Here is a 15,701-nt window from a genome sequence, read left to right on the forward strand (position 1 = left end):
CCCCCCCCTAGCCCTGGCCGAAGAGCTTGCCCGTCCGCTCCCCTGCCCCTAGCCCAGGCAGAGTGGTCGCCTCCCTTCCAGTCCCCGCACCTAACTACACCCGAAAGGCTTCCCTCCCCACCCCCTCTCCCTTCCCCCACATCTCTCTTCCTCCCCCACGTCTCTCTCCCCCTTCCTCTTACCTTTCCTGCTGCTGCTGTCCGGGTATCTGCTGCACTTACCTGCGCCAATTGCCTTACCTGCGCCGATTTCTTTAACTCACCGCAAGGAGTTCTCGAGAGGCCACATACGCTGGCCTAAGTAGAAATGGAGTAACTATTAGCTGGCCAAAGTTGCCTAAATGGCCAGAATTGGTGTAGGTGGCTGGTAACACCCCCTTTTCAGAAAAAAAACGTAGCTAAAAAAAATGTAACAAGCTGAGTTATGCTAGTGCAAATTGATTGGGGAAACTGGGGATTTTTAAGTTAGGCCAGAAAAAAAACGGCGCAAATACTGGGGAAAATTGTGCCCATAGTAACCAAAGTAGACCATTCAGCCCCTCCAGCCTGTTCTGCTATTCAATTAGATCAGGGCTCATCTGTACCTCCACTTCATTTACCCATCTTTTCTCCATATTCCTTGTTACACTCCACTAACAAATATATCAACCTCCGTCTTGAAAATTTCAATTGACCTTGCCTCAACACGCTTATGGGGAGAGACTTCCAGATTTCCACTGTCTTTGGTGTGAAAAATTACTTTCTGAGTTCACTCCTAACCTCGCAACCTTTTATATTCTAGGGACTATAAACTATGTTTATGCAGCCTGTCCTTATATAATCTTTTAAGCCCTGGTATCATTCTGGTGAATCTGTGCTGTACCTCCTCCAAGACCAATATATTTTTCCTAAGATTCAGTGCGCATATTATCCTTTCACCTTGAGGGCTTGGGATCAGACCAGGTTAATGGAATGAAAGCTTCCTCTCTCTGTAGCTGGAAGGAACCTATGAGAAATAAGTTGTGGGCAGTGTGAGCTTTGTTCGCAGAGACTAAGTCCACAAATAAAACTGTTTAAAATTCAACACAACTTGCTACTAAATTGTCAGTCTCATTCAAAATAGCCACAAAGCTGGTTAGTGTGGGAGGTGTAAATGTCATACTGCTGCAGTAGGGGACGTTTTGTTGGAAAAAGCAAAACGATATTTACTTTGCATCTGGACTATGTTGTACTTGACCCGAGAATGCTTCACGTTGACCCTGGACATCAACAGTGGATAAATGTTCTCTAAAAATATAAATTTGAAAATTTAAAAATAAATGCAGGTTCCACGAGTTGCAGGCGAGTGGGAATTTGTGAATTAAAAAAAGACTTAAAAGTACTATACAGGACACATCGACGGGTAGGCGAGAGTTATTTGTAATCCCTGGGTCATCCTTCTCTAAACATTTTTCTGCCTCTAGGACAGCACAAGCCAGCAGGATTGGCAAGGCATTAAACTCTGAAGTTGGCATCACTGGAAAGATATTTAAGATGAAGAAGGCTTAAATTACATAGTATTTACAGCAGAGAAACAGGCCATTCGGCCCAACAATCCATGACAGTGTTTATGCTGCAAATGAGCCTCCCCACCCTTCATCCACATATCCTCCTATTCTTTCCTCCCTCATGTGTTTATCTAACTTACCCTTAAATGCATCTATGCTAGTCGCCGCCACTACTTGTGGTAACGAGTTCCACATTCTAACCTCTCACTGGGTAAAGAAGTTTCTCCTGAATTCCCTATTGGATTTATTAGTCACTATCTTACATTTATGGTCCTTGGTTCTGGTCTCCCCCATTCATTATCCTAAAGACCTCTGGCAGGTCACCCTTAAGTGTCTTGTCTAGAGAAAGAGCCCCAGCCTGTTCAATCTTTCCTGCTAAGTATAACCTCTCAGTTTTGGTATCATCCGAATAAATCTTTTTTGCACTTTCTCCAGTGCCTCGATATCCTTTTTATAATATGGAGACCAAAACTGTTCATAGTACTCCAAGTGTGATCTAACCAAATTATCCATCCAGAAAAACTCTACTGTGCCCCATTACTGCATCAAGTTGTTTCTCAAATGATTCGGGGATATTCACCTCCATCACTCTGTCTATTAAATGTTGATCACGCCCTGCATGAAGAACTTCCTGATATAGTCCAAGATTAAGTTTTCACCAGTTTGAACCTTAGTCACTTGTCCTACTCTCTGTTTAATTTAAAATAGTATTCTGGATTAACCTTTTCCACATTATTTGCTAACTTCTGTACCTCTACGAGCACCTCTCTGATGTCTCCTTTCCAGGCTGAAAACCCCAAGTTTCTCCAATTTTTCCTCATAACTTAGCAACCCCGACACAAGAGATCAGCCTTCTGGCTCTTCCTTGCACTGTCTCCAACACTTGAATGTCTGTCTTGTTGCTCAGTGACCAAAGCCTGTCACAATATTAAAGGTGCAGCATTGCACAGTTTGAGATGAAGCCAACTCTATTACGATTAGTGCATGATAAATGGGCTACAATCTCTGGTTTGGTATTTATTTGTTAACATTCTTATGCTGCTTTAAAGAGTGACTGTCTTCATTAGGAAGTAAAAGGTTTGCCAAATTTTGATGTTTTGCCAAAACTGGAGCTAAATGCCCCAAATGAAGTGTGTGAAAATGTCATCGGATTGCTTTCACAGAACTTTGCCATGAAAATGATTTGCAGCTCCTGGTTGATGAAGCCAAAGTCTCTGAGGTGTAATTACACAACAACTTTAGTGTCAGTGCAAGCCAATTTTGGCTTTGAACTACTAAACTTGGGTAGCATGAGTCCGGTATTAAGGTCTCAACTTACTCCAGAGTTAAATGGAGCAAGACTGTCGCTTCCAGGCACTCTCACTGTCCTTCACTCCAGTGTCAGGTCAGGCCCTGAATCTAATTTGAGCTGAAATGACACTAACTGTAGAGTTGGTACAAATTGAAACTGCTCTATACCGACACTACACTTGCAGTGCAAATACACCCATAGTGTACAAGGGTAGAAATGACTCGGGCAATGGCAGACATGAACAGTTAATATACTTATAGCAAATTTCTCTCTCCACTATTTTCACGGAAGAATTAACCCATTAAAATAGTAAAAGGAAGAATTTGACAAGAATGTGTTCGGCATTTGTACAATATAATTGTTTGATTTTATCCTATACTTTTTATTTAAACTGGCCATGCTAGATAAAACCCACAGTATTCCTAGTTTGCAACTCTGCTTTTTAAAATTTTTACCTTTAATACAAACACAAAAATGTATACATAATTATATTGTTCTTGCAACATTAAATGTGTCCCATTGTCCTGATTTTCACCAATTATAAAAGATTGAAAAATTCTCAGTAAGTTTGAGCAAAAAACAATTGTAAAATGAAGAAACCTACAAACATACTCTAATCGAGATGGGGGTGTCTGTATGTTGGGGGAGGGAGTTGAATATTATATTGAGATTCGAGCTTCATGTAGAAAAAACTAATGGAGACTGCCCATTATCCAGAGCCAAAATGGCAATGCAATCTTTTCATCACAATGAATCATTTGCAAGTGATGGCATTTTCACTGATGGTGGTACATTAAATATCAAGTCCAAGTGTTTATATAACACTTTAGATTGAAGATGGTGACCCTTTAAATGTAGAAAGTTTATCTGCTTAATATTGTTGTCCATGTAACTAATGGTTTGAATTAGTTACAGTAACAAAGTGAAATAATGTATAGTAATGTTATTGCATTGTTCCTTTTCATGTGGTAGGAGGTTATTAAAAATTTAGTGAAAAGATACGTTGCAGCCATGATCAGAAGTGCCAAAACTGATGAAGGACTTACAGAAGAGAACTTTAAGGTAAACATGGCACTTGCTTCAATGGGTTTTACTTTCTGATATTTTGATTGTGAACTTCTTCACATTTTTATTGTTGTTCTGTACACTCAGGTCTACTGGGAATTTGATAGAGACAATCCAGATTGGTATACAAAGTAATTTGTATTCATACAGAAATTCATTCTCTTTTTCTCTTGTAAAAAAACTTGACCCGTTCACTTCTGAATTAGCACCTAGGTCAACGAGACCTAGCTCAAAGACAGATCTCATTCATGAGCTTCTTTGCTTCCATATGGAGTCACCTCATACAGCCACTTTGCATTACATGATTACCATCTACGCCAGCCAAGACTTCAACAGCACTGGAATGTAATTGAGGTGGTACTGCTGCCTCTGGAGGTGTGGAGATCCAGTTCAAGAGGTGTTTCTCTGAGATTCTCCAAGGGCAGCAGTTAATGTTGAAATATCTTTTGCAGTTTTCTGCATGCTGATTTGTATGGAGTTATTCCAACCATCAGGGACAGACTGCTGGCAGAAATATTGCTCCCTGTGCTGTGGAATCCAATCCACAGTGTAAAAGGACAGATTCCAGGACTGAGTGCCTCAGCATTTTACATAAGAACATGAGAAATAGGAGCAGGAGTAGGCCATTTGGCCCCTCGAGCCTGTTCCCCCATTCAATAAGATCATGGCTGATCTGATCATGGACTCAGCTCCACTTCCCTGCCCACTCCCCATAACCCTTTATTCCCTTATCGCTCAAAAATCTGTCTATCTCCGCCGTAAATATATTCAAAGACCAGCCTCCACAGCTCTCTGGGGCAGAGAATTCCATAGATTTACAAGCCTCAGAGAAGAAATTTCTCCTCATCTCAGTTTTAAATGGGCAGCCCCTTATTCTAAAACTATGTCCCCTAGTTTTAGTTTCCCCATTATGGAAATATCCTTTCTGCATCCACCGTGACGAGCCCCTTCATTATCTTGTGTGTCAATAAGATCATCTGTCATTCTTCTGAATCCAATGAGTATAGGCCCAATCTACTCAACCTATCCTCATAAGTCAACCCCCTCATCTCCAGAATCAACCTAGTGAACCTTCTCTGAACAGCCTCCAATGCAAGTATATCCTTTCTTAAATATGGAGACCAAAACTGTAAGCAGTAATCCAGGTGTGGCCTCACCAATACCCTGTATAGTTGTAGCAGGACTTCTTTGCTTTTACACTCTATCCCCTTTGCAATAAAGACCAACATTCCATTTGCCTTTCTGATTACTTGCTATACCTGCAGACTAACTTTGTGTTTCATGCACAAGGATCCCCAGGTCTCTGTACTGCAGCACTTTGTAATTTTTCTCCATTTAGATTATAATTTGCTTTTCTATTTTTTCTGCCAAAGTGGATAACCTCACATTTTCCCACAGTATCTGCCAAATTTTTGCCCGCCCACTTAGCCGGTCTATATCCCTTTGCAGATTTTTTTGTGGCCTCCTCACAATTTGCTCTTCCACCCATCTTTGTATCATCAGCAAACTTGGCTACATTATACTCGGTCCCTTCATCCAAGTCATTAATATAGATTGTAAATAGTTGAGGACCCAGCACCGATCCCTGCGGCATCCTACTAGTCACTGTTTGCCAACCAGAAAATGACCCATTTATCCCGACTGTCTGTTTTCTGTTAGTTAGCCAATCCTCTATCCATGCTAATATATTACCCCCAATCCCTTGAGCTTTTATCTTGTGCAGTAACCTCTTATGTGGCACCTTTTCGAATGCCTTCTGGAAATCCAAATACACCACATCCACTGATTCCCCCTTATCTACGTCCTCAAAGAACTCCATCAAATTTGTCAAACTTGATTTCCCTTTCATAAAACCATGTTAACTCTGCTTGATTGAATCATGCTTTTCCAAATGTCCTGCTGCTGCTTCCTTAATAATGGACTCCAGCATTTTCCCAACAGAGCCATTCCTACATGAAGCAGCTCGAATAACTCTCAAGCACTCATTTTTTCCATTCACGTGTCATCTCAGACTCCTCTGATACCATAACAAAATACTTGATGTGGAAACATTTGCAGGGCTATGGAGAAAGAGCAGGGGAGTGGGACTAATTGCATAGCTCTATCAAAGACCTGGCACAGCCATGACGGGCTGAATGGCCACCTTCTGTGCTGTATCATTCTAAAACAGAAAAATATACAAAAATATCTATGGCTATTCGCATGTAAAACTTTATAAATATTTGTGCTTTATTTAGTTTCAATGTCCTGGTATCAGAGGCAACAATGAATTGATGATGAGAGGGTAGAAGCATTCAAGTGTATAGATTTTTAATGCCATCTGGCACTTTGTAAACAGAAGGTTAAATATTGAATTAACTAACTTGTTCAGCCACGAACTCATTGAATGGCGGTGCAGGCTCCAAGGGCCGAATGGTCTACTCCTGCACCTATTTTCTATGTTTCTAACGCTGGCTGCACTAGGGTTGTTGGGAACAAACTAGGCTATTGGAGATCTTTAAGGTCCCTGGTACAATCACTCCATTTGATGGTGTGTTTCTAGCAAGTATCAGGTCAAACTTGTGAGACACATCTCATTGTAGCTGATCCAAGTGGAACCTGTTTCGATGCCATGTTAGATGTTAGAACATTATAGATTCTCTCAATGGTCTAGTGTTTAATGGAACTATTTGATTTAATACTTAATTATACAGACCAGATGGTTGCAGGTTTACAAGATTATGTTTATGTGGTTGGTGTAGTCAACCTTCTTCCATGGGTCACACGACATGCTTTAAGACAGACATTCACAGCACCATGTGTATACGGAACAAACTTTAATCATACAGCATAGGTGATCAGTCCATACAGCACAAAGGGTAGCTTTGGGTTTCTCTTGTTTCAAGCTCTTCAACTCACCCTGGAAAAGCATCCTTCAAAAATGTACATTTCACAGATAAGACTTCATGATGTATCTGTTCTCAGACCTTCTTAAAGACAGTTTATTTACCTAAATTAGAACAGACATCTATACTATGGGTAATTGATCCCTCTGCCTATGTTTATTACACTAATGGTATATATTAATCACTCATGGTCAATGTCATTCCAGTCACGTACCCCCTTGCACATGCATTCCTTCAGATAATAATCAGATATTTGGAGTGGTACAGAACCTATACCCCTCACTCACAGGCAGCCTACTGTTCTGGTATTATGGAAAGTCTGTTTCTACATGAACAGTTAGTGATGCAGTTCAGTTTGATTATTAACTCCTAACTCTCCAACATGTTGGTAACACTTAACAGTAGGGGACTACAACTGGCCTCATCACTTCTGCAGAGTTCTTTCCTATGATATACAGAGACTTAAAACTCCTCCTCTAACACAGGGAACAGTGCTAAGAAGGGAGAATGATCCTTTCTGGCACATTAGCAGCGGGACTCGGGTAAAAGTGTTGCTGGGGTAAACACAGTTAGCATGTATGCTTTCATTTAAACAGTAAGCATTGAAGACAAATGTGAAGAACTAGGCTAGAGCAGCTACTGTGACAACAGTGTTGGGAACTGGATTATACAATATCACTGAAAAAAATCTGAGTTAGACCATGAACGTTAATTTAGCTCTTTCACACTGTTAAGTTTAGTAACTAGTCCCTGCCATAATCAAGTGTTGCTGACGGAATTTCTACTGATGTTGAGCCTAATTGCATGAGACAAATGATGTATCTTCTTTTAACTAACATTCTGATAGTAGCCACATCTCAACAACTCAACTAAGATCATATCTGAGTTCTTTCTGGTCTGTATGATTTGTATGTCTGTATGAGCAGTGAAAGTACCAACAAAATTATTAGGTTTGGAGAGGAGAAGCAGCCTTTTGTGTTACAAGGCAAGATTGCTTAAATCTGAATTTGATCAGTCCAGTCCATGTAAAATATAGTAATGGGTTTTATTGTTATTGTAGGAACTGAAACAGGATATCTCCAGTTTTCGCTATGAGGTTCTTGACCTTTTAGGAAACAGAAAATCATCTCGAAGGACGTATTCTACCAGCAGTGATGGGATGCAAATCGAAGACTTGGACGAAGATAGTGGAGAAGAAAAGAAAAACAAAATTGTATCATTCAATTTGGCAGGTGAAAGCAATGACAGAAAGAGGCTGAAAATGAACTCTTTCAGTGTTTCAGCTCTAATCAAATCAGTTTCTGGAATTGACCTTAATGAAGAGAAATCTAAAAATAATAGACTGAGCAAGCAATCACCACCAGTCAGAAATGGCAATCGATTCCAGAGGTACCCAAACTCTAAGAAGGATTCTTTTAAAAGGCTTGGCCTCCTGTTTAGCAAGATGAATGGGCAACACTCTGAACCAAGTCCAGAGCCTGTTTCTAGCATTTCTGATGGATTACTTCAAGCACATAATATGTGGCAGGACTTCAAGTATTCCCAAATTTCCAGTCCTAATAATATAACAAAGAGTGAGAGCAGTCTTAATGCTGTTGGGCTCAACGAGGTCAACAGAAGAAACAGAATTGATAGCCATTGTTCAGCTAACCATAATGACTCTTTCAACTGTTCTTCCAATATCAGTACCTCCAACAACAAACTCATTGACTCATCAAGTGATGTCTATGACTCCTGGGGGGAAGCCTGTGACTTGCTAATGACCAGGTGGAGCAGTCGTCAAGAGGACTATGTAACAACTCAATTATAATACACAGTATAATAAAACATCTAGATATTACTTTACCACAAGGGGTTTGGGCCTTATCCATGAGGAATTATTTTTAAAAGTATTAAATATATAGAACTTGTGGCTGTGAGGGTGTTTTTTAAAGAGAAACACAGCTTTCTATAAATTTGCACAATAAAGGCCCAAAATTTGGTGTCAAAATAATGGCGAGGCTAATAGCTGTCGCTGTTATTTATGCACAAATGTCACAGCAACTTCAGGTGCGGGTAGACGCGTGGTTAAACGCAGAGACCAAAAGGTTGCTGTCGGAGATGTGCTGTTCGCTTCATGAAATGCCGTCTTGCTGTCTGGCTCCCCATTCAAATGCATTAAGCGGCGTGATGTTCCTGTACTTGCCTGAAGTAAACTTGCCACAGAAAGTTAAGTAATTTCAAGTCAATGTACCCCTTTAACAACGTGATAAGTGTTAATTACTACCAGTCAACCTCTCCAGTACTGAAAATTAACTTACGAGTGTGGAGTCTCATTCCTTCAGGTCTTAATTGTTGCTGGAGATTTTATTTTAATAAATTTAAATTATATTTTTTTTATTTACTTTTTCTTTGACTCTCTCTTCTCTCTCTATTAAGCCAATGTTTCTTACCCTCTCTTTCTGTACCTAATTTGACATTTGAATTCACGATCCTAATTTACACTCCAACTAAGTCTTAACAGTGGATGCCATTCGTTGGCCTGCCACCAATGTTCCCCCCAATTTTTTTTGCGCGTTTGGCCCATTCATAATATTGTGCATGTGCAAAATTTAACATTAGAAAGCCCGGTGCTGGAAGCATTGCCACAGCAATTTATGGGCCGTTAATGCGAGATCCTTCTACATTCACCGGCATAAAAAAACCTCTTTAGCTGTTAGGGTATCTCGCGTGCTCGGTTCGTTAGACTTGTTCGTACAAGTTTAGATTTTAAATATTCTTGCCCACAAAGTTGCTGGAAGTACGAGTGCTACAATGGGACAAGCTGTAAATCTCCTTAACCAATGAGATTAGAGGATTGAGAAATAAACAGAGGAAGGACTGCGAAGGAGGATGAATTAGAGAGGGTGAATCCAATGTCAAATCAGGTACAGAAAGGGAAAGAGAGAGGAGGAAATAAATATTGAGTTAAGAGAGGCAAAAAAAAGAAAATGAAAATATTTTTTTAAACATTTAAATTTGACATTTTAAAATCTCCGAAAACATTTCACAACCTGATAGAATGAGATTCCACACTTGTAATTGTTCACTTTCTGGGCACGAGAGTTCATTGGCAGTCATTAACAATTATCACATTGTCAAAAGGTACTTCCACTGTTAATTAATAGACTTAGTGTGGCAAGTTTACTGGGCAATTAATGTGCAAATGCAGCAACTTCATGACGTTAAGTGCGAGATGCGCAAATCAGCCAGCAATTTGTGCTGATTTTCAATTCACGGGGTATCTCTTGTCACATTTTGCTGGACGATTTGCGCATTAATAATGACATGCGTTGTCCAGACGCAGTTATTTTTTCAGCAAAATCTGGGCCATCATGAGTTATGCTTCAAAACTTCTGGTTAGAGAAAGCTTTTAGGCAAACATTTAAACACAGTTTCCCCGGTTGTGCAATTGTGAGTTTCTATTGCAGCGACAGCTTGACTGGGGACAGTGAGTGGTGGAAAGTACACTGCTGTTCATGTCGTCATGCCATAGGGAAATCTATACTGAAGACCCATTTCTAAAGTACAATAATGGACAAGCGAGAGAGATCATGTGGGTCAGTTGTATTCTATCATCTATTACGGGGCATCCCCTACTGATTGAAGTTTGTGGAAGTTATTAAATAAAAAGATATGGGTCTGGCCCAGCAGCAATTAAGAACCCAACATGCATACAATTAGATCACAAAACTTAAAAATAGAAAATGTCTATGGCAATTTCCTTGTAATGGAACAATATTCTCACAGGAGCTAAGAAAGCAAGATTCAGAATAGCATAGCAACAGGAAGATCAAGAATTAGAGTGGGACAGTGATGCAGACATTTTGGGGGGCGGGGGTGGAGATTTTAATGTGGTCACATACTGGGAGTGATGGGAACAGGTAGCGCGGGGCAAACCCAGAAGTAAGTGCAGTGTGCCGGTGAGTGGCTTTTTAAACCCAGCCAATGTATTTGCATCTGAATTCCGGGTTTCCCCGACCAATTACATGAGCGGACCTGACAACGACATGCATGAGTCGATTTCAAATGAACTATTTAAAGGGGTACTGCAAAGATGAGTGTTGATGGATTGTGGAGGTGGGGTAACAGAGGAAGTAAGTGTCACTATGGCGTCCCAACGTGGCAAATCGGCACCTCGCTTCACTGATGCCTCCCGAGATCTGATGCTGCGATCTCCAAGGGCTTGCAGTGAGATACTCTTCCCTGCCGACAGGAGGAAGAAGTCTGCCACTGAAAGCAAGAAGGCGCGGCTGGCGGTGGCTCAGGAGCCGAGCAGCAAGAGTGTGGTGACACACTGCTGGATACAGTGCCGGAAGCAGTTTAATCACTGAATCAGGGCAGGAAAGGTGAGTCCACTGGCACATTCAACTACATCCTGATGTGCGTATCACCCCAACCCCTTCACTTTTCCTTCTCAAGCCGACTCCTGCACATTACTTCTCACACCAACTTACCTTGCAGGTGCACCCATTCGTCACTGTCTGTGCACCTACTCACATCCCCATCTGTGCAACCACCACTGACACTCACACTCATCTTAATGCAATGTTCTCCCTCAGTCACCCTCAACAAATGTTGTCCATCCATCCATTCAACACATTCCATTACTTTCTCACTGCTCTCTTCTTTCCCTCCTTGCAGAAGAAGAGTGCACAGAACACCAGGGAGAGACAGAAAACCAGAGGTGATCCAACAGCAATCTCGATACTTACATCTGCACTGGAGGCGGCGCTGGAGATCAACAGTCTCAGTGTGTCTGGTCATCGGAGATGGGGGCCTCCCAGCTACCCAGTGACAGAATTAAATATCACACAGCCACATGGCATACAACAATCACTCATGTTGACTTGATGTCAGCAGCCAGTGAAATATGATCACGTGCATAATGTTCACTTTTTAAAATTCTTACCGCGACTAATTCATGTCTTTAATCTCCCATAGGGTCATCAAGCTTCTGCAGGTGGTGGTCCAGGAGGAAAAAGACGACTCCTCAGAGCAGGCCACACACTCTGAGGGTGCACAGTCTCTGGACTCATGCTGACCATGTACCGACTCAGATACTCACACTTCGGTGGGACCAGTAAGGGAGGTGGTTGGATTTTCACCTGGTGTCGCACACATCACAAGTAAGCAAGAGTAGATAGTGGAGACAGGTACGGCAGTGGAGAGCCCATGTCAGAGGGCGCAGATGCTAAACCTCGGGGGCTGCCGCCGAAACAGCAGAATCTTGGCGTGTCTGGTCATTGGAAATGAGGGTCTCCCAGCTACCTGGTGACAGAATTACCAGTTCCACCTGGCACCCTATCCTCAGGGCAGACTTCTTTTTTCACAATGATAATTTAACACTTAGAAATTCTAATTTACATTTTCAGTCACAACTGATCCTTAATGGTCTGACTATTTTGAAGGATGTAAGTGGCATTCGATCACAAGTCCTGCTTCCTCTTTCTGTAAAAGGTAAATCATTGTAACAAATGATTTATAGCCAGTCCACTATGCAGGTAAATTTCCACAGAAGTTTACCCGTTCTCTCACTGTAACTTCGGTGGAAGAGCCACAAACCCCCCGCTAAAAACAGCGTAACCCTCGGGAAATTCACCCCTACGGCGAAATCGCCCTTTCAGATACAGGTTCAACCTCCAAAATCCGGAGTTCCGGAATCCAGAATGTTCTGGAGTCCGGACACCGGGCCGATCCGTGGCGGGGTCGTCTGGAAACCGTAAAATGCGGACTCCCCCCGTCTCGGCGAACCGACTTCGCCCACCCTGGCCCCCCTCCCTCCCCTTTACCTCGGCTGCCCGACCCCACCTAGCTCAGGACAAACAAGGAACTCCTCCACGGCGGCAGGGCCCACCCGATCAGTTCCTAGGCGGCAGGGCCCTGCCCAAACACTTCCTCGGCGGCTTGGTCCCGCCCGACTACCTCATCGATGGGGCCGGCAATCCGAACGGCTCCTTGGTGAGCACCGCCACCCCCCCCACCTTTTCTGATGTTCTGAAATCCGTAAATACCCGAACCTGGACTCGGCTGTATCCGGATTCCTGATGTCAGAAAGACGATCCGAAGTCTGGAAAAACACGAAAACCGGCTCGGCCTTGGTCCCGAGGTTGTCGGATTCGGGAGGTCAAACCTGTATTGGTGTATGTATGCTTAATGTATTTATCTGAACTTCCCATTTGCGCGATTTTAGTGGCACATTAAAATGGAGAAAAAATTCCAGCCCAACACGTTAAGCAATGGTTATGCTGATAACCCACTGTACAACTTTAGGTCCTAGTGATAGCTTATACTGGTAGCTGACTCCATAGCTAGAAGTGGTTTCATCAATTATGACATATTGTTAGATGTCTTTTCTCCACAATGTCCTGGAAAAGATTCTGGATCACTTCCAATAAACTTGAAAGGAGACAACTGTTCATTACACAGCTCAACAAGTAACCTGCATAGAGACAACTCGTCTTCTCTAGTGTCAGCTTCGCCTAAATCGAGGTACACACCCATCAAATGTCCTAGAATGATTAGTGACGGGCACATTCAAATGTTGGGGGAAAAAAATCTAATCTCATTTACTTTAATTTCTACTTCATAAGCAACAACAACTTGCATTTATATAGTGTCTTTAATGTAGAAAGGTGCTAAGACACTTCAGAGGTGTAACTATAGAAAATAAACACTGAACCAAAGAAGTAGAAATTATGACAGTGACCAAAAGTCAAAGAGGTCCATTGGAAGGGCGGTCTTAAAGGATATAATGAAGGTAGAGAAGCGGGGTAGTTTTGGGAGGGAATTCCAAATCATAGAGGCGAGGCATTTGAAGGCATGCCATCCCAAGTGATGGGACAAGGGAAGTGGGGAGTGTAAAGTTCTTACACAATACCACCAATCCACACGAGGCACATTCTATGGACAAGGTCACTCTGTGACCTGCCTCTTTATTCACAGGACCAAGAAGTGATGACCCTGCGTGGGACCTCCCTTTATATACCTGGATGACTAGGTGAGGAGTGTCTCCCATAAGTTCACCCCCTGTGGTCAATGTGTGCATTTCTCAAGTATATACAGTATTGCAGTGTTGTTACATGACATCACCTCCTCCCCCAACGTCTTATTGGGATCACAGGTTAAGTCTTTCGGGTGTTCTGCACTCCCTCGTGGAGCGCCGCAGTTGGGGCTCTGGCTGTTGAGCCTTGGCCTGCGTGTCTGTCCCCTGTGGTGATTCCGGCCTGATCGCAGGGACTGTGCATGCTGCTGAATGTTCTTGTTGCTCGTTCACTGGCGGTGGTGTGAATACCATCTCATAATCTTCCTCAGGTTCCTCAGAGTCCACGCTGAACCTTGTTTTTACTTGGTCCAGATGCTTGCAGCATATCTGCCCATTGTTAAGTTTAACCATGATGACCTTATTCCCCTCTTTGTCTATTACAGTACCTTCAAGCCATTTGGGCCCCAAAGCGTGATTGAGAACGAATACCGGGTCACCAATTTCTATACATCTCCCCCTTGAATTACGGTCATGGTACTCATTTTTGGACTGGCGCTTGCCTTCAACAATGTCAAAGAAGACAGGATGAATGAGGGACAGCCGAGTTTTGAGTGTACATTTCATAAGGAGCTCTGCGGGCGGGACCCCCGTGAGCAAGTGCGGTCGGGACCAATAGGCCAGCAGGAGGCGCGATAGGCGGCATTGAAGGGAGGGACCTTGAATCCTGAGCATGCCTTGTTTTATGATTGGGACCGCACGTTCCGCCTGGCCATTGGAGGCTGGCTTGAACGGTGCTGTCCTGACATGGTTGATGCCATTACGCGACATGAACTCCCGGAATTCGTAGCTAGTGAAACATGGGCCATTATCGCTAACAAGGATGTCCGGCAAACCGTGGGTCGCAAAGAGCGCATGTAGACTCTCCACAGTGGTGGATGTCGTGCACGAATTCAAAGTGATGCACTTGATCCATTTCGAGTCTGCATCAACCACGATGAGAAACATTTTCTCCATGAACAGGCCCGCGTATGTGAATGCGTGACCATGACCTGGTGGGCCAGGGCTACGGGTTGAGCGGGGCCTCCCTGGGGGCATTTCCCAGCCGAGCACATGTCGTGCACCTGCGAACAGTGTTCCAGGTCTGAATCAATTCCCGGCCACCAAACGTGTGACCGGGCAATGGCCTTCATCAGCACGATGCCTGGGTGCTCACTGTGGAGTTCCCTGATGAAAGCTTCCCTGCCCCTTGGGACATGGCTACCCGGCTGCCCCATAGTAGGCAATCGGCTTGGATGGAGAGCTCATCCATCTGCCTGTGAAACGGTCTGACCTCCTCAGGGCATGATCCGTGTGCAGGCGCCCAATCCCCAGTCAGGACACATTTCTAAATCAAAGATAGGAGGGGATCTCTGTTGGTCCAGGTTTTGATCTGGTGGGCTGTGATGGGGGAGCCTGCGCTGTCAAAGGCATCAATGGCCATGACCATCTCAGCGCTTTACTCCGCTGTCCCCTCAGTGGTGGACAGTGGAAGCCTGCTGAGCACGTCAGCGCAATTTTCAGTGCCCGGCCCGTGCCGGATGGTGTAGTCATACGCAGCCAGCATGAGAGCCCATCGCTGTATGCGAGCTGACGCATTAGCATTGACAGCCTTGCTGTCTGATAACAGGGATGTTAACGGCTTGTGGTCCGTTTCTAATTCGAACCTCCTGCCAAAAAGGTACTGGTGCATCTTTTTTACCCCATAGACACATGCGAGTGCTTTCTTCTCAACCATCCCATATCCACGTTCTGCTTGAGAGCGCGACCTGGAGGCATAAGCCACAGGTTGGAGTTGCCCCTCAGCATTGCACTGCTGCAACATGTACCCAACCCCCTAGGACGATGCATCACATGTCAGAACCAATTTCTTACAGGGGTTGTACAGGGTCAACA

The 15,701-nt window shown here is 43.4% G+C and overlaps 1 protein-coding gene across 3 annotated transcripts in view; it reads left to right on the top strand.

Annotated features, from left to right (window-relative positions):
• The window catches only part of LOC139265112 (short transient receptor potential channel 5-like), a 106,905-nt gene extending 98,310 nt beyond the window's left edge, over positions 1-8,595 (top strand). For 2 of the 3 annotated variants that reach the window (XM_070882017.1, XM_070882019.1), the window contains 2 exons: positions 3,789-3,878; positions 7,827-8,595. In XM_070882017.1, coding sequence (XP_070738118.1) covers positions 3,789-3,878; positions 7,827-8,576 — 840 coding nt within the window. In that variant the 3' untranslated portion in view covers positions 8,577-8,595. The remainder of the gene's footprint in view (positions 1-3,788; positions 3,879-7,826) is intronic. The other variant, XM_070882018.1, reaches the window with a different exon arrangement.
• Positions 8,596-15,701: the final 7,106 nt, after the last annotated feature.

Source organism: Pristiophorus japonicus, chromosome 6, assembly GCF_044704955.1.
Source record: "Pristiophorus japonicus isolate sPriJap1 chromosome 6, sPriJap1.hap1, whole genome shotgun sequence".
NCBI classification, from domain to species: domain Eukaryota; kingdom Metazoa; phylum Chordata; class Chondrichthyes; family Pristiophoridae; genus Pristiophorus; species Pristiophorus japonicus.